The sequence below is a fragment of the Lampetra planeri genome, chromosome 43 (assembly GCF_965212315.1).
Source record: "Lampetra planeri chromosome 43, kcLamPlan1.2.h2, whole genome shotgun sequence".
In the NCBI taxonomy this organism is placed as follows: domain Eukaryota; kingdom Metazoa; phylum Chordata; class Hyperoartia; order Petromyzontiformes; family Petromyzontidae; genus Lampetra; species Lampetra planeri.
In genome coordinates, this window is record NC_136149.1 from 7001510 (window position 1) to 7020620 (window position 19111).

The 19111-nt window shown below is 54.2% G+C and overlaps 1 protein-coding gene across 2 annotated transcripts in view; it reads right to left on the reverse strand.

The window, feature by feature from the left end:
• Positions 1-10775: 10775 nt before the first annotated feature.
• Positions 10776-19111, reverse strand: part of LOC144732672 (neuroligin-4, X-linked-like) — a 170596-nt gene continuing 162260 nt past the window's right edge. For both annotated transcript variants that reach the window (XM_078614224.1, XM_078614223.1), the window contains one exon: positions 10776-11716. In XM_078614224.1, coding sequence (XP_078470350.1) covers positions 10816-11716 — 901 coding nt within the window. In that variant the 3' untranslated portion in view covers positions 10776-10815. The remainder of the gene's footprint in view (positions 11717-19111) is intronic.

The window sequence follows — 19111 nt, forward strand, 5'->3', positions numbered from 1 at the left end:
ATGGTCCCGTCGCCAGATAGCGCTCGCCGCTCGTCCGCTGGCTGCAGCGCGTCACCCCCCTTGGCACCAGACACTGTTGATCCTTGTCGACTGTGGAACGGCTTGGAGAGACAGCGCCCGTCGTCTTTCCCCCAGTCCATGAGAGTCCTCCGGCAGTTGTCTGTACGACTCGTACGCTGCTCAGTGGACACGTGACAGATCAGGTTATATCATTCCGTGTCAGTCTCTGATTCGACCCTCAACTATCCTTCGCCTGTGGGTTGGCGATTTCCTGAGCACTCTCACGAATAGTGGTTGCTCCAGGTTTCTCTCTTTGATCAGAGCACAATCGGAACGATCGTCACACTATGATCGTCTGTGTCGGCTGTACACAGCGACCTCGCCACCTAGGATAGTGGTTCATACTTCACAGCACTCTTCCCCACGTTTTGCATTGCGACGCTGCGAGTACAAGCCTTGGCTTGCAGTCTTTCCCAATAACGCATATAAAAATGAGGTTAACAAAAACTCCCCGAGATGCGTAGCTTCTGCCGATGCAGAGCTCCCTATCAATTGCCGGTCACGAGGGGGGCAATCCCCGGAGTCTGCCACTCGCAGAACTCCCTTGAGCTCGACCTCTGCTGGATTGTGCTCGGGGCTCCCGAGTGAGCACGCTCGTGCTTAGTCGCTAGCCGCTGCGCTGATGGTGCTGTGAGTAGCGGCCTGGGTTTGCGCGACCACCCTTGGTGCTCCCCGCCCTTCCTGCAGGAGGACTACTTCTGTGATCTGCTCGTCGCTGCTCCTCACTCACTCTGCAAAACTCTCTCAATTCTTATAGCTTAGTACCATGCAACTCATCGCAAGTCCTTGGCTCTGCAAGTGACTCAAAACATCAGGAGAAATGTAGAATACATCTTTCAGCGATACTCCGTCTGTTAGCGCCGAACTCAACACTTAGAAATACATCGCCCCTCTCCTCTGCAAGACTCGACACCCATGGTTGATTTCGAGGACCATATCCCGGAGCTTGCCGTTGCAAGACTCATTTGGATGGTTCGGCTTCTTCGTTATATCGCCTCGGCTCGTCTTCTCTCAGCGACTCCGCACACAGCGTCTTCGCACTCAGCGACTCCGCACACAGCGTCTTCGTATCTCCACCGCTGCCCTCACCTACGCTCCCTCAGACCCGCTCACCCGTCTGTCCCGGGCGGGGGGTTCAGCCAACACCCGCCCGGCGACGGTGTGAGGGTTGAGGTCCAGTTGACGGCAGGAGCGGCAGCGGCGAGATGTCTTCACTCTTGGTTCCCGGCAACAACTCCCCTCGCTCACGCACACTCCCGCTTATATCCCCCTGCTCATCCCGAGTCATCACGTGCTTCCACTTAAGCTGCCGCCAGCCCGGCGCCAGTTGGCCCGTTAATCTCTTATCTTCACCCCCCATCTCCCGTCTCCTAGGCACCAACCTCCGGTCACAGCGTAGCACCTGTTCGACCTGAGTTGCACCCGCTTCTCCCCTTAACTACTGTCGGTTTGTCAGTGCAAACCTAATGTTGCAACGTGCACACCTGTTGCCCTCCGTTGCACCCACTTAACTGTGCGCACCGCGTATTTTTCTTCTCTACATATATAAGGAAATCTATTACATTAAAAGTAGGCAATATCTCTTTTAATATATGTTTAACAAGATACAGTGAAGGAAAAAAGTATTTGATTCCCTGTTGATTTTGTACGTTTGCCCACTGACAAAGAAATGATCAGTCTATAATTTTAATGGTAGGCTTATTTGAACAGTGAGAGACAGAATAACAACAACAAAATCCAGAAAACGCATGTCAAACATGTTATAAATTGATTTGCATTTTAATGAGGGAAATAAGTATTTGACCCCTCTGCAAAACATGACTTAGTACTTGGTGGCAAAACCCTTGTTGGCAATCACAGAGGTCAGACGTTTCTTGTAGTTGGCCACCATGTTTGCACACATCTCAGGAGGGATTTTGTCCCACTCCTCTTTGCAGATCTTCTGCAAGTCATTAAGGTTTCGAGGCTGACGTTTGGCAACTCGAACCTTCAGCTCCCTCCACAGATTTTCTATGGGATTAAGGTCTGGAGACTGGCTAGGCCACTCCAGGAACTTAATGTGCTTCTTCTTGAGCCACTCCTTTGTTGCCTTGGCCGTGTGTTTTGGGTCATTGTCATGCTGGAATACCCATTCAGGACCCATTTTCAATGCCCTGGCTGAGGGAAGGAGGTTCTCACCCAAGATTTGACGTTACATGGCCTCGTCCATCGTTCCTTTGATGCGGTGAAGTTGTCCTGTCCCCTTAGCAGAAAAACACCCCCAAAGCATAATGTTTCCACCTCCATGTTTGACGATGGGGATGGTGTTCTTGGGGTCATAGGCAGCATTCCTCCTCCTCCAACCACGGCGAGTTGAGTTGATGCCAAAGAGCTCCATTTTGGTCTCATCTGACCACAACACTTTCATTCAATTGTCCTCTGAATCATTCAGATGTTCATTGGCAAATTTCAGTCGGGCATGCATATGTGCTTTCTTGAGCAGGGGGACCTTGCGGGCGTTGCAGGATTTCAGTCCTTCACGGCGTAGTGTGTTACCAACTGTTTTCTTGGTGACTATGGTCCCAGCTGCCTTGAGATCATTGACAAAATCCTCCCATGTAGTTCTGGGCTGATTCCTCACCGTTCTCATGATCATTGCAACTCCACGAGGTGAGATCTTGCATGGAGTCCCAGGCCAAGGGAGAACAGTCTCTCACTGTTCAAATAAACCTACCATTAAAATTATAAACTGATCATTTCTTTGTCAGTGGGCAAACGTACAAAATCAGCAGGAGATCAAATACTATTTTTCCTCACTGTACCACTGATCTGACACTGGTGAGACTAGGCCATAAAGAATGCTGTCTCTGGTGTAGGCCAATCAACTTCAAAGACAATGCATATTATCAGAGCATGTTTGTTTGTTTGCATGTTCAACACAAGTATGAGTGGTTAATGCAAACTTGATTCCTTGTAGAAAGGGTACAATCTATCTCTGGGAAGTGTTATTTCGGAATTGCTTTTGCCTAAAAAGTATATAAAATGGCTATTATTCCCCACAAACTTTGCTTTTGTGACCAGGACAGTGATATTTTGAAATGTACCTATTTTCAATGAGAAATTGGGATAATTTATGTCTTTTCGTTCACATAAAATCAGAAAAAACAACATATGAATCAAAATGAATATGCATTTATACTAAAGTAATACAAAAATGACTACAAAAAATGTAGAAGTTAGTAGTTTTCCGAGATTTACGATTTTACTGTAAATCACTTTCACGATTCAGCCCCCAAATGTAGTCTCTCATCATGTTCTCGTTCTACTGTCCTTGCTAGCGTCGTTCAAAGTCTAGTATATTCTGGTGGAAGCGCTCACCTTGCTCCTCTGAGTACGCTCCCATGTTCTCCTTGAATTTATCAAGATGAACATCAAGGATTGAACAACGTTGGAAAACCTTCCGATGTGTCGAGCGGCATGAAGAAAGGAGGAGGGAACGTTGTTGCGTCATGACACCGTCCAGCGGTTGAACGCGGCGAGTATGGGGCAGAGGTCGCAAACGGGTTTTGATTCCTTACCCGTACCCTGCCGCACCAGGGTCGCAAACGGGTACCCGTACCCATACCCTACCCGATACCCGGCTACCCGTACCTGGCCGGGTATCGGGTAGGGTACGGGTACCCGATTGCGACCTCTGGGATGAAGCCATGTTGCAGGCGCGGGTGGGTTGATTCTAGGAACTTGAATTGTGAGAAGAAACAAGACGTTGGGAAATGAGTGACAAATGGTTACTCACCAGTGACTCACGGCCTACCCGTACCCGGCCGCACCAGGGTCGCAAACGGGGAGCCGGGTATTGGGTAGGGTACGGGTATCGGGTACCCGATTGCGACCTCTGGTATGGGGGGGGGGGCCGTCAAAAGCTGTTGGCGTCGCCTCTCGCTGGCTGCCCTGCGTTCAGGGCCCTCGGGGGCGCCTTGTGATCAGTGGCCGTGATCAAACTTAACACACGCAAATGACAAAACAGCCAAACTATCATGTCCCCACGACTTAAATAGTTAATGGCATTGGCAGCAGGACACCGTGGTTTCTCTCCACCAATTACAATCGGCAAAACGACAACGGATGGAACGCACGGCACAAGCCCAGTACCGCAGGCGGGCATGGCCACTGCCGTTTGGGTCCGAGGCACAAGCCTCCACCGACTCTCCCTTTGGTGTCTGCACGGCTTTCGTGAGATGTGAGGCAAAGTGATATTGCATATTCGCTAATTCACAGATCTCTCTCTCCCTCCCTCGCTCTCTGCACAGTGAGGATGCACGCCGCATATCAATGTCGGGAGCCCATGGGGCAGACACGCAAGCGGGAGGATTAGCAGAGGAACTCCCATCAGCTTGCCCCCGTGGGCTGATGGTAAGGGGTTGGGAGGTTGAGGCAAGAGTGATGGTGATGGGAGGATGATGTCAGAATGTTGTTAGGGAGAAGGGTGATTGGTGGTAGCGTAATGGATGATGGTAATGTGATGCGAGGACGACAGTGATGGCAGGGAAGGTCGTGTGCGATGGCAGTGCAAGTGCCATGGTCGGTAATGCGATGGATGTTGGTAGTGTCATGGGTGACGGTGGAGCGACGTGGAGGTTGACAATGAGGCGAGGGTCATGGTCGTGTAACGGGAGACGGTGTGAGGCGACGAGGAGCGCGATCGGCTGTAGCAGCTTCCTCCTCCTCCTCGTCCCGGCCCCTTGCGTCGCTCGCTCCGTGGAATCGACGCCCGGGAACGGCGCGACCTCCCGCTCCCCGCGTCGTCCGTCAACCCCCCCCACCACCTTCCTCCCTCCCAGCACGCGGAGCGCTGAGCACGGCTCGAACGCCCGCCTGTCCACCCGCCTGTCCACCCGCCTGTCCGTCCGCCTGTCCGCCCGCGCGCCCCACCAGCATCGCTCCACCCCAGGCAGCTGTTACGGTGCCGTGGCGGCTTGGCAGGACAAGTACGAAGACTGTGCTTGCCCATGAATTCACGGTCAGTTTAGTTATTCATGCACCGTGCGGTGAGAAGGCTCCGCTTGCTCAGCCATTGCCACGATTATCTTGCCCTTCTCACTCACCGCGCTCCCCGAATCACACCAAGGGGACACGTTTCTGTTATCCGTGTTTGTCCACGGATAAGAAGAGTGGTTCCCCAAATTAGGTGACGAATTCTTCCTCCTGTCCATCCTCAACCGTAGATGAGTCACAAGGGAATGGCCTCTGGGAAGCGCTAAATTCATCTCATTGTGCGTGTTTGTCCGTGGATAAGAGGAGGCCCCACAGAAGCAGATATTTGCACGGATAAACACAGATAACAGATAAACACAGATAATAGATAAACAGATAATAGATAAACACAGATAATAGATACACACAGATAATAGATAAACACAGATAATAGATAAACACAGATAATAGATAAACACAGATAATAGATAAACACAGATAATAGATAAACACAGATAATAGATACACACAGATAATAGATACACACAGATAATAGATAAACACAGATAATAGATAAACACAGATAATAGATACACACAGATAATAGATACACACAGTTAATAGATAAATACAGATAAGATGATTCCCTACAAGCGCCTCCCAAACGCCCACATCAACAGCAGTAGCCCGAACCCCCTAGGGACAAACCAAACGAGGAACACGGTCACTCTTTAAACACCTTGATTCATTAAAAGATAAACAAAGCATATTCTACTGTCTATACAATGTCTTGCAGAAAACAACAATGTCATACTTTTTTGTTTTGTTTTAAGGACGTAAAGAACATCGCCACACCACCCCCGACAGACACGGACGTGACGTCACAACGGAGATGACCTCTCGCCCGGGGGGGCGTGGTCTGTATGCGCGCGGTGGCAGTGACGTCGTCGTCGCCGCACCTCGCCACGTGTCACGCGCGCGCGCTGGAATGGCGGGAGCTTCCATGGTGGCATTATGGTACTCGCAGTAAAAACGTTTTGATTTAGCCATGTTTGTTTGTTGTAGTACAGAATTAGCCTGATAACTTTAATCTACATTGTCTTATGGTTATTGTTTGACTTGCATACCACTGGGATTTTTGCACACAGCGTTGTGATATACAGTGTTTTTTCTGGAAGACTTTGCTGTTTTTTCCAGGAATTTTATGTTGCGTGTAGTCACTTTAAGATGTTTCTTGTTCATGTTTTTGTTTTGTTACGGTTGCACCCGAGTCAAGAGCCGCATGGCTCACAGGGTTATACCTAATAATTGAAACTGAAAAGTTTGGAGGTCACCGGTTCCATTTCGCCTGCCGGTTGGAACGGCCGCTCCAATTGATCAGATTCACCGTCGCCGCGGTCGATTGATCGGCAGGTCGCGTGCGGGGTGGGGTAAAGCGTGGGTTCTCCGAGCTCTTCCGACACGTCTGTACCGGCGAGGAAGAGTGGAGCAAACACCCTCCAGAGTTCGCTCTGGCTGAGGCCCTTCAGCCAGCAATGAAGTGCAGAGCAGCACCTAGACCTCTAGCCACGGAACCGACAGGATGAGCGCACGCCACATTCATTTTAGGCCCCGATTCTCGGTGCGGGTCTCCACCCCATGCGTGCGTGAATGAGGTTCATTTGGAGCCCTAATGCGGCTGCTGCTGCTGCTCGTTCACAGCGGGAAAAAACGAAATGACATAAAATCCAATATTCAAAATGTTGTTTTATTTGGGCGTCTAACTTAACAATGGTTTACTGAACTATTCAAAATCTAAACGCCTATGATAACACATATATGACAAATATGCATTTCCTGTTATCGTTTACAATATATTGGGAGAAAAAAAGTTCAGCATAAAACATTTCATTCCAACACAACAGTGCTTCTGCTCCCCCAGTGAGTGGCAGCACAACCCCGGCGCCTCCTCCACCTCTGGCTCAGCAGCAGGGAGAGCGGCGGTGGCGTTGCTGTGAGCACCAAGAGGCTGACACGTCAAGCACAACGTGGTTTCCTGCTGCTCAACGGAGCACCGGGACGGTGCTCATCTCCCGTTTACAGCCCTGTAAGGGGCAAGTCGTGGAAATTCCACATTCCTGTGGTGGGGTCGAGACCTTCAATAACACAACCGTTTTCGACTTCCCCACAGAAATGGTACTAATTTTATAGTCCCCGATGGGAGAGATGATGGGCGTTACCCCACCCCCCCAAACCAGGATTTGAACTCGCAACTTTCTCATCGCGAGCCGCTCGCTCTACCGCTGAGCCATCTGGTGGGATTTTTTTTTAAACAGAGAGGCCAACAATAAATGAAATGAGGCGCTGGCAAAAAACAACACAGGTTTGGTTAATGGCAAGGTTATGGTAATTGGGTGGGCTGGTACCCGTGGCTGCTTGGCTCTTGAGATAGGGGTAAGCGGTAGGACCAGTGATTGGCTGTTGAGCTGCACCCCAAAACCTGCTCACCTCTCCTCCCGACTGCAACGTGTGGCCTTTTTTTGGTTGCTGCCCACGTTTAATTTCAGGTGCTCACGGCACCAGCATCGCCCTCGTGTGGGCTAGGGGCGCCCGGGAGTGGCGGGGAGGCTCACGTCCGGCCCAAGCTCGGTACTGCCCTCGCACCCGGACGTGCAAGGAGGCCACGGCTTCGTTGGCGTGGGGGGTGGGGAGGACAAACATCGTGCGGCAGCTCAACGACGTCAAACAAGAGCTGAGGCGCCAATCGCCGTTTGAAGAAACAGTCGAGTTTGAACCCTGTTGACTTCGCGATAAACTAAGCTTATCATTTAACCCGAGGGGTGCCACTCCACAGACCGCGTGTGATAATTTACGACGCGGCGCTTCTATGCGATTGGCCTTCCCGTTTGCCAAATTACCGCGGCGCAGATGTGGCAACGATCAATTTGCCCCAGCGGTGTGTGCGGCCCAGCGTGGCGTCTCACGCCCCCCCCTCGCTCCGCTCTCTAGCTCCTGGTCGTCACGACCCGTATGGGCGTGGCCGTCAAAGGGATCAGTGCTTCGAAAAGCACTCCTTAAATATAATAAATAAATAACCCGACCGTGGGCTCTGTGCGGTGTCGGGTTTGTGTTGGATTCTGCAGGGAAGCGGCCCTAAGCTGCGTGCGAGGCGTCACCAAGTCTCCACGGGGACACGGGGAGAGCCATCGCTTTCTTGGCCACGACGCCCTCTGCCCTCTGCCCCCTGCAGTCTCTCCACAACTGCCTGGCCTCCACCATGCCTCGGGGCCTCACCGCTGCTCTCCGTGTTCCCCGCTGCCCCTCCGCTTGCCTCACCACTCCCCCAGCCCTTTCCTCACGAGCGTGACTCGTCGGGTTTTTTGTGCGCCACTCCAGGACCTCTGCCACTCCTTGCCAGGCCGTTTGTCAGCGCCACGGGCCGGGGGCAAAAATCAATGCATTCCCGTTTTTGTTCACCGAGCGAATCGTGAGACACGTCGCTGGAAATGCTGAAAACTGACAATGGCGTTTTGATCCGCCGTGTGTGGGAGGACAATGATAGTCTTGTGGTGACGAGCCTCATTGTGGCTACGGTTCTCACAAGAGGCTGATCGCGATAATAGTTTAACTACAAAATTGCACCGCTAATGTGTGGCGTATGCGCTAAACGATTCGCGCTCCGGCGGGGGCGGTAGACCGCCCCGTGACCTCGCTTCCTCAAAATCCTCATCTCTAATTTAAACCCCAAACGGAATCACGCAGCTGAGCCGCCCCCACCCCCCGCTCTTCCGAATGCCGGGAACAACAGCGCCAGTTCTTTTGGCAGTCGATTGCACAAGGAGCAGGGTGGCATGTGTGGGCCCCAGTGCATGTGGCCGCGGTGGCCTGACGCGAGCTGCGATGTGGAATCACTGCACCATGCTTGTGTGGGAGTGAGGAGTGATGTGGTTGCGATGGGCAGGGTGGTGAGGGGTCTCCCAGACTCCCAGGAACACCGCGAGGGCACGGGGAGCACTGGCCGGGCCGACGGGGAATGGAGGCCCCCCGTCTCCCCTTCTGTGGTTTGGATTCTGACTGCAAGGGGCCGAGGCTCAGAGTTGGGGCGGTAGCGGCCCCGATGAGTGGGGTGGGTGGCAGGGAAACGACAGCACGAGAGATGAGAAGACGAATAGGCTAGGGACGGGAGATGGTGTGATGAGCAGACAAGGGGATTGGGGAGATGGGGAAACAAATATAGAGGGGGAAATGGAGACGTGGGTCGAGGCAACAGAGAGAGATATTCATGCAGATGGAGGGATGGAATTGCATGGAAATATGGAGAATGGGAGATGGGATTCATAGGATATAAGGAGATGAACTAAGGGGCATCAGCTGTTTTTTGTAGACAGAACTGACAGCCCTCAAAGACAAGTTAAATCAATGAAAAGTTATAATCAAGCGTTAAAAAGTGCCCGTAATATTTGATTATCTTTCCCTTGGACTGTACACTGGTTTCCCACAATGCGTCACTGGAAAATGCACATACAGTGCACCGACTGCAACGTCGGCATAGCGAGAGCAGAAGCGGTGTGACGGGGGACGGGAGGTGGGTGATGGGTCGAGAATGGCTGGCGGCTGAACGAGCGGCGCTCTGCATTGCCCCGCGGAGGCTCGTCCGGGAGGCCGGCAGAGTGAGGCCGTGGCATCGCGTGCGCATCCTCGAGCCTCGGCGTCGCTGAGCGGCCACCGCGGCCACGCGTCCCGACCAGACGGGGGGATGTGGGGACCGTGCGCGCCTGCGCTCTCCTCAAAGCGACACGCGAGAGGTGGCAGGAGCCGCGCGGAGCTTCGAGCGGTGCCCCCCCCTCCCTTGTTCCGCGGTACAAAACCGGCCGGTGGCAGCGGTGCCACGTCTGTACAGCGGGTCCGTGCGTCCTCGTAAAAATCCTCAAAGTGCGCCAGAACATAACCGTCGGTTTATATAGCGCGGTACACATGAGCGAGCAGAGAAAAACCCTCCGGGAGCGCGGGGACCAGCGAGGCCCACGCGGAGCCCACGCGAGGCCCACGTGGGCAAGTGGCCGTCGTGCCCGATGCGTGAGCGCTGGTCACGACCTCATGGCACCGCAACTCGCGGTGCGCGCGCCAGAGGCCACCGATTGTAGGGTTCGTGTGAAGCCTGCGTCGGGGTTCGCTTCTGTGCTTTTGTCACCACGGTCGTCGTCCGGAGCGATCTTCACTTCGTGGCTGCGCTTCTGTTAGAGCGAGCGAACAAGTGGGGTGACCTGGTCTTCACATGCCTGGATGGACGACCGTGCGCTAGATTTTATTAGTTCATCGCCCTGGTCAGCAGCCACTGAGAAGTCTGATTTGCAGCGTGTACCTCCTCCTCACCACCTCTTCACCGCCTTCTCACCGCACTCTGTTTGGTGTTTAAGGTACAGTTTCATCACGAGCCTCTTTCTCGTTTGGGGAAGAGTGAATACAAACTAAATGCGTGTGCGCACACACACACGCGCGCACATATAAAGAACCGAACTTGAACCACATCGTGTCCAGGTATCGTGAGCAGGGCCTCCGGTGGAGCCAGCCGACAGCCGATTGGTGGAGCGCCATGAACACCGCGCGCCGTGCAGTCCGCGGCCTGTCCTCACTGCGACCACCACTCTCGTCATTTTGCCCGGCACCCGCCGGCCGGCGCAAACCAGACACGAGTATAAAATCTACTTTGCTGGGGGGGTTTGCCGGTGGACCTTCGAACGAACTCACGCTTCCCGGGGGGGGTGGGGAGGGGGCGGGGGAGGGGGGGCACAGGTGGGCGAGCAGTGCCCGCGGAGGCTGGGGCTACACGCGCGTGGTGGAGTGCGAGTGCGGTAGCGTGCCGCTGTTGAGCCCCGCGAAGCTGTTGAAGGTGTGCATGGGCTGCATGTTGGGCATGGCTATGGAGCCGGGGATCATGGTGATGGTGTTGGGCGTCATGAGCGGGACGTCGTCGGGGGAGCGCCGCATGGCGAGCGCGTAGTCCGGGGGGCAGGGCGCGCCCACGGAGCCCCGCAGGCCGTCGTGACCGAAGGCGAACTCGCACTCGTGGCCCTGCTCGGCGCGCTTCATCTGCAGCGACATGATCTCCTCCTCCTGGGTGTGCGCCACCTCGCCCGCGTTGCCCGCCGTGCCCACGCTGCGCTCGGGGCTCTGCCGGCGGTACGCGCCGTGCCGGCTCTTGTCCTTGCGGTAGTAGAGCGCGGCGAAGGCCAGCACGTTGAGGAAGAGCAGCGAGGCGCCCACGGCGATGGTGACGCTCAGCTCCGTCGAGTAGTCCCGTTGCTCCTCCACGAGCGCGTCCGAGTCTTCCGGCGTCCTCGGGTTCTGCCATTCGCCCTTGGGGGGCCGCCCCCCCAACGGGTCGGAGGCCGAGAACGGCCGCTTGGTGGCCGCCCAGCCCTTGCTGCCGGGGGACCTCCGCGGAGGGCCCGCCGCTGCCGACGGCGCCGTGGCGTCGTAGGGCGGCGCCTTGGTGGTGGTGCTCGTGTACTGGAACACGTCGTGCAGGTTGTGCAGGTGTGGCACCAGTTCGAGCCAGAAGGCCACCTTGGTGGCGCGGTAGTGCTCGCGCATGCGCGGCTTGAGGCCGATGTGCAGGTAGTGCTGGTCACGGGGGTTGTACTTGGACCAGGCCACTTCCTCGAAGCGGTTCGGCTTCGTGTGGATGAACTTGGTGTCCTGCGGCACTGGCTGATTGGGGTCCCTGCGCAACGAGAGGGAGGAGCAGCAGACGGGGCGTTAGAACCGAGGGGCGCGCGGCCACACATCGACCGTGGACGCAGGGCACCATTTCAGACGGGTCGGTGACACGGAAAATATATCTGCACCCAGCAACCACGTCAGCTACCCCGATTGTCACAACTCTGGCTACCAATTCCGTTGCCTGCTCAAGTCTACGGGCTCCCCGACACGAGCTGAGTGAGAACTCAAACCCTGCTTGGGCATCTCTCGCAGCCAAATCACCGTTGAACGCATTCGACCTTGTCAAATCACAGAAGCTCAGCGGCGGTCGAGCACGATTCGTGCTTGGACGGGCGACCTCTTGGGATTTCCAGGTGTTGTAGGCGAGGGGATGTGAGGTGGTCCACACGTGGATGTGCCGAGTGTCACGCTCTCAGACGCGGTGGTTATCTCTGGGCATGCTGGTTAACTCCCGCATGCCAAATGTTCATTAGTAGAGTTGGACAAACATCCCAAAACATTGGGATGGTTTGTGATGTTTTCGAACTCTGAGGCTTTGCGCAATAAATAAATGGCATTATCCACTCCTATATTTAAAACCTACTCCTTCCTATTGAGTTTGAATGGAGTATTGGAGTCACTGCTCAGTATTTAAGAGTATTTCGCTGCTATAAAAAAAATGACGTGAAAAAACGCTTTATTGGGCTATCATTTCTGGCCAGGTCGCTTCTGAAAAATATATGGACATAGCACTGTGGACCTTACCGGATAAAATAAAACGTCAGTTTTAATTCGTAGTTATGATATGGAATTTCTTGTAAACTATACCACGTAACACAGTGTCTGGCTGGAAATTAAGTGCTTATTAATGATTTAAAACAATCTATGCTGCAACCATCCATCCAGCACCTGCACACGAGCCAATGTCATGCCTCCTCTCTGCGGCGAACGAACATCTCAGGCGCGGCACATCCTTCGGTCGCCACTCTTGTAGCCGGGGCACACGGTGGAGCGGCAGCCAAACGAGTGGCAGCTTCGTGACCCCCAGCGACTTTTACTCCTCAACAGGGGCACCCACCCATCCGCTTTCAACGACGTGTTGCGGTGCGTGCGGTCCCAGCTGATGCGGGGGCCATGGGGCTCTGTCTCTGATGGCTCCTCGCTCGGCCGAACGTTTCAATCAGGGAAATGCGGCGCGTCTTTGCGGTGGCCTCGCTCAGGATTTACTGCGCCGCTCTGCCTCCCTCCCTTGCACGACTTAGGCTCCGCATCTCTTTTAATTATTAATTCACTCAACCCTTGGCTCCAACCTTTACGCCACATTTGAATGGGAGAGATTTATAGGGGACTCTAGCACGGCGCAGAAAGAAAAAAAAACACCCAGGCTCCGTCACTTAAAATGCAGCTCCTGCCCCAGTGTCCCAAGCCTCCTGCGTCCCTGTGTCCCTGTTCGCCATACCCACCCATGTTTCTGTACGCTCATGCCTCTGTGCCCCCATGCCAGCTGTCTTTGTGTCCCCATCTCTCTGCACCCCCATCACATCCGCACTCTCCCGTGTCTCTGACCCCTGAACCTCGCTCCCCTAACCCCAGGCCCTAAGCCCTCCCACATTCCCGTGCCTTCATGCCAAGTGAGGTGCCCACCGGTCTGAACTCCGTGGCGTGTGCCAACACCACCAGGAGCGGCAGCAACGTGGGCAAATCACAGTGGTTAGCGGTCTGTCCAGAAAATATATCCACACCCGGCACACCACATCCAAGGTACTTCTATTGGTCATGTGCCACTCATTCCAGTTTAACAGCGACTCGGAGGATATTAAGTGAGAAAGCGAATGTAACTGGTAAATTCTTCACTTGATAGTTAGAAAATAATTCATAGCCCTCACCTGTGACCTAATCACCTGGGATGCACCCCACCTCATCAGATCTCGGAAGCTAAGCAGCTTTGAGCCTGGACAGTGCTTAGATGGGCGACCACCATGCACGGAAAACAGCACTGCATAATCCATCATTGTACTTTACGACGATCTCACACAACGATCATTGCATTCACCAACTCGCACTGGCCAGCGTGATGAAGTATGGTCAAATAGCTGTCATGAACCGTACGGCATTGGGGAGGCCATCAGCAGATTGACAATAGGGGCCATGTCTTCTGAAGGGACACTCGCAAGAGGAGCTGCGAACGTGATAGAGACGCCGTGAATAGCAATGCATCGCATATATTCACAAATTGAAAATGCAGTAGACTCCCTGCAGGCTATTTACTCTTACTAATGGTTATAGCAAATTATAAAAAAAAAAACGCACTGTATTTGCTATCGAAATAAGGGGGGCGAGGATTACGTAAGAAATGATGGCGAAGGCAGCGCTTTCATAACTCTCTGATACTTTTTGGCTTAATGACGATGGAGCAATTATCATCGCGAGCAAAGTCCATTTCCCGTGGCAGGTTGAAGAAATAATCATCATTAGGGCGACGTTATTGAGACAAATAGTGCCGGGGTTTACTCAGGAACCCCACAACACGCGCCGTGTCCTCGTAAATTATAAACGGGCGCCACGGCGACGTTCAAGAGTCACAGCCGACAGACTCCCGCTCACGGAGCCACCGCCAGAGCGCGGCTTCATCCATCATGGGCAGACCCAGCGCTCACGCCCCGCAGAGCCCAGTGTGCTGGGCAACACCTCGTGCTCGCCAGTGTGGTGAAGTATCTATCGTGTGCCACTCGGTGAGGCCGCACTGCTGCCGTCCCGGTGAGGACAGCGCAACAGGGTGTGCCCTTGTGTGGACAGGGCCACTCTGGGTTTACTGGAGGCCAAGGGGTGGGGGCCCTCTGTTGTGTGAGGCACCGAGAAAAGTTGCCTCCTTTTTGCCCAGGCCACGCTCGTCATGGAGACGAGGCTCTGGCTCCTCCGCAACGGCGACCATGGCTGAAAACAATCCTCCACACATCCAATCACCTTCCTCTTGACAGCGGCATGACGCTGAACGCACAGAGAAGGGCGGCCCCGAATATTTATGCCACGCGGGCCCCCGTAGCCCGTAGCCCCGGAGATTGCACTACAAAAACCCAGCCCCATTTGGCATTCGCTGCCGTCCATCCACTGCTTTGAGATTTCGTTCGGACGGTCGGAGATGAAGAGAACTTTCCACAAGTGTTAATTTCAGGTTGAATCGTTCTCAAGTAGAGAAGACACGGGTCCATCACGAGAGATGGGGAGAGGCTACAAATTACCATCGTTCATCTGCAATGCCGTTGATGAAGCACGCGAGAGCGACTGCCTGCGGTTCCACTCCCAGCCAATCCACCCACGGCACCACGGAACCCCACGCACAGCGCACCAATTAACCTCGCTTTGAGGAGCGCAAGCGCTCGCCGTGGTCGGGAACATTTCAGAGGTGGCGGGGCTTCGTCTCAGCCGAGAGGCTCGAAGGGAAGTGAGGCCAGGCTTCCTGGGGGTGAGCGGGGGTGAGGGGTGGTGAGCGGTGGTGAGGTGTGACACACACCGTGCGTCACAGCCCGTGCGTCATGCCTCCTAATTGCTGCCACTGCCGTGGGCTGTGTTCTACCACAGGAGGCGTCGCAGCGCTCTGTAACCGAACGTTGCGCGACGTTATGAGACACGCGGTGCGGAACCGATTCCCAACGTTACAGAGACACAGAGGAGCGCAGCTCAAACTGTCTCGCGACAACGATGGAGCGTGCGTTGGCACCCCCGTGGGAGAGATGGGGACCTGTTCCGCAATCACTCCGTGGTGGCGTCGTCGTCACGGGAGGGGAATGTAATCTTGAGCCGATGCTCTTCACCTGTGACCTCGTCACAGAGCCAGCAAGCGCTTGGATAGCCGTGTGCAGCAGAGTCGTGACACTCGTGCCTTGTAGCCAAGCAGCGCCCGGGTTCGATTCCTGACTCGTGCGCCTTTCTGCACGATGTGTGGATGCTCTCCCCCCGTTCTGCATGGGTTTTCTCCGGTTTCTCGGGTTTCCTCTCACAGCTTAAATGAAAACCATAGAATTTAACTGCAAATTTGCCAAAAAAAAACCATCCCAATGCTGAAAAAAGACCTGTACATTACTCAATTGGGATTTCAGATAGCAGCAACTGACTGCGAAAACTTGGCAAGCCTCTCCCAACAAAGATCCCCCGAGGCTCAGTGAGGCTCTGCTGGGTAAACAAAACAACGAAATGGGTGGTCCTGCCCGGTGCCGTCGGTACACCCAACACCAGGACTGGTGGATTTCCAGAGGATAGGAGTTGCCCGAAGCTCTGATCACTGACACACACGGTCCGTGTTGTGATAGATTCCACACAAGCAACGATTTACTTTCCCAGCAATTTGGTAAATGATGGGGTCGCGATTCGACGTATGAATGACATTGCAATCTCATCTGTATCCTTTTACATCTTTACATTGCATTTGTACAGTTCTTTCAGCTGGTTAATTCGACTAAATGTAACTTCAGCACGCCACGCATATATATTCTCATGCAATTTGTGAAAATTGTAAATAATCGATTCTCGCGCGCACCGTCCTATGAGTGTATCGCGAGAATCAATCTCAGTTGATGAATCGAGGCATCAATGCAAGCCTAATGGATGGCCATGCGTCATCGGCTAACGACCGTCGCAACCTCTCCAGCCACCACCAGCCCACGTTGCTCAGAGTGAGCGGCTCGCAATTGGATGGTCTTGAGTTCGGCTCCTGCTTCGGGGTTGACTCAGCTCATCATCATCATCATCATCCCTACGCGGTTGATCAAATACAAGCAACCGCGTTGTGGAGAAGTCAACAGTGGTTTCCCTCTAGATATACTGGTCCCCGTCATGGGATTGTTGAATTTTCACCACTGGCTCAGGGCTGTAAGCAGTGGATGAGTACCAATGCATCAACGCTCATTTGAGCAGGAATCACTCGGACTTGGGAGGGCTGCGGTGTAACAATCCGGACATCAGCTCTGGGGGATCAACGCCTCCACTGTGGTTCACGCACCACAAGCATCCACGGTTCCGCTTCACTCACAGTGTGTTCACTCACCACAGGACAGCTCACAACAACACACCCACCCACTCACCTACCTACCCACTCACTCACCTACCCACTCACCCATCCACTCACTTACCCACTTACTCACTCATCCACCTACCCACCTAACCACTCACCTACCCACTCATATACCTACCCACCCACTCACCACTCACCCACCCATTGACCCACTTACCACACTGCAGGTCACCTCCCTTCTCTCTCGCTCTCTGCTTTCCTCTCTCACATCGCCCCACTTAGGAATTCCCTCCCATCGTCTAATTTTTCCAATCTCTGTAAACGACCTCACTCAATTCAACAAAACGCGTTGCACTCTTATCTGTTACAGCTTTCAAATTGCAGTCGGTTGCTGTCCGCTTGGCGTTTGTTTTGCCTTTGGGCCTGTTGCTCAGCAATCGCGTTTAACGCGAGAATGCGCACAGCAGTGAGGGTGGTACCAGAATAGAGAGAGTCAGGCCGGGCGCGGTGGTCGGGCGAGCCCCGGGTACCGGCGCGAGGGAGATAGCGTCCCCAAGTGACATTTGAGCCACAATGGCACGCGTCGCTGACATTTCCACCGTTCTACCGGATTATCGCCGCTCATGCCGCAGACATGCGGCACTACATGCGGGCGTCATGGTGAGCCGCCATCACCACAGAGCGATCGTCTCCGCTCGGCAGCGCAGCACGCTCGGCAAGGGCCTCGGTGCGAGGAATACAATCGCCGGCCCTCACTCTCTAGTTTTAGGCCGGGGAGCCCAAGTCCCTCCGGTACACCGGCCCCAGTGTAGTTGCCCTGCCTGCACACTCGACGGCTACGCCACTGCCACCAACCCTCCCCTCTCATCACACGAGTCAACCATGGGTGCTTACCACGAGGGCACCACGTGGGAGCTACCGAAAGTGAAACATCTCGGACCGCGGTCCCAGAAGTGATCCTGCTTGGGCTCCCCTTTGACCACATCATCCAAAATGTGTCTGATTTATACCAGGCTCAGAAGCTAAGCGGAATTGAACCTGGTTCGTACTTGGATCAGTGGCTGGCAGGGAATACCAGGTGTTGTAGGCTGCGAGGTGGCCAGGAGCACAGCGACGCATCCCTGAATCTCTGTGGGCAGGAGCTTTATCTGTTGCCCGCTCGTATGACATGGGGGTTTTTCCGTGTGCTCGGGCTTCCTCCTACATGGCAAACTAATGCACTTTATTTACCAAGGAGAGACTCGGCGAGGCTCTCCTGGGTGATTAAAGTACATGAGTTTTGTTACTTGGTATTGAGATGGCTTAGCTCACCCATTACAGCCACAAACACCTCCGCCGCCGACTTTCATCTGCAGAGAGTGAGAGCCTCATTCGCCTCCCTTCTCCGCGTGTTATTTTCGTGCCACGACAAAGCCATCCGTGGCCTATAGGCCATGCCATTCAGTGTAACCTTTGTGTTCAATAGGACACGTTGGGGGTGGGGAGGGGTGGCAGGGCACAAAAGCCACGGTCGCTGCATCGCAGGTACTGGGAAGCGGCATGTCCATTCGGTGGTGCGCCACTGGGCTAACGATAAGACTCATCATGCGTGCCGTCGTCCGCCAAACAAACGCCCCGAAATACTAATCCCATCACCCCATTTGCTGATAGCAGAGCCTTTAAACTTTTTTTCCATGAGAGTTTTAACTTCGGGAATTACTCGATTTTCTTTTTAAATAAATTCGTCTGGCGCCGCAGCTGCGATCTGTTGAGGGCTATCCCTCGGAAGGGTACAAATGCCGCAGCGCTGATGCTGTTAAACGTCTCGGCGATGCTCGGCGTGCCAGCGCAAGAAGGAAGGTCCACCTGTGGCTGTGGGAGGCAAGGGGCCACTCGCCGGTCGGAGTGGGCCGCCCCTACACCGCGCCGTGGAAACCCAGGACAGGTTACGACACTCACCTTCGTTTTGCCCCATATCAGGGGTGGTGAATCTGCCCCTATCCATAGTCTTCTCTGCAGCCCCTGATTTATCCACAACACTCCTATCATCTTTTTTTCAGGGATAAGAATAGCATGGAGAATGAATCCCGTTATCCGCGTTCTTCTAGGGGTAACAGAAGCACCCGACAGTGGTCGCGACGTTCAATCCATCTGCCATGAACATTCGTGGCTCAGAAGAATTGCCCCTAACTGGTACAAAATTAACTGTAGCACGACATCTGGACCCTCCGGCCCACGGGCTCCGGTGCAGTTGCTCCGCCTGCGCTCTCAATAACCACAGCCAGATCCGTCCCTAGGGTATGGCGAAATGGAGCGGCCACCCCGGGGCCCTTTGGACGGGTCCGACTACAGCAGTGGCAGAAGCCGCGGCGCAGGGAGGGGGGGCCGCGGCTCTCACTCCACGGGGAGGGGACGGCTTTCGCATGAGCG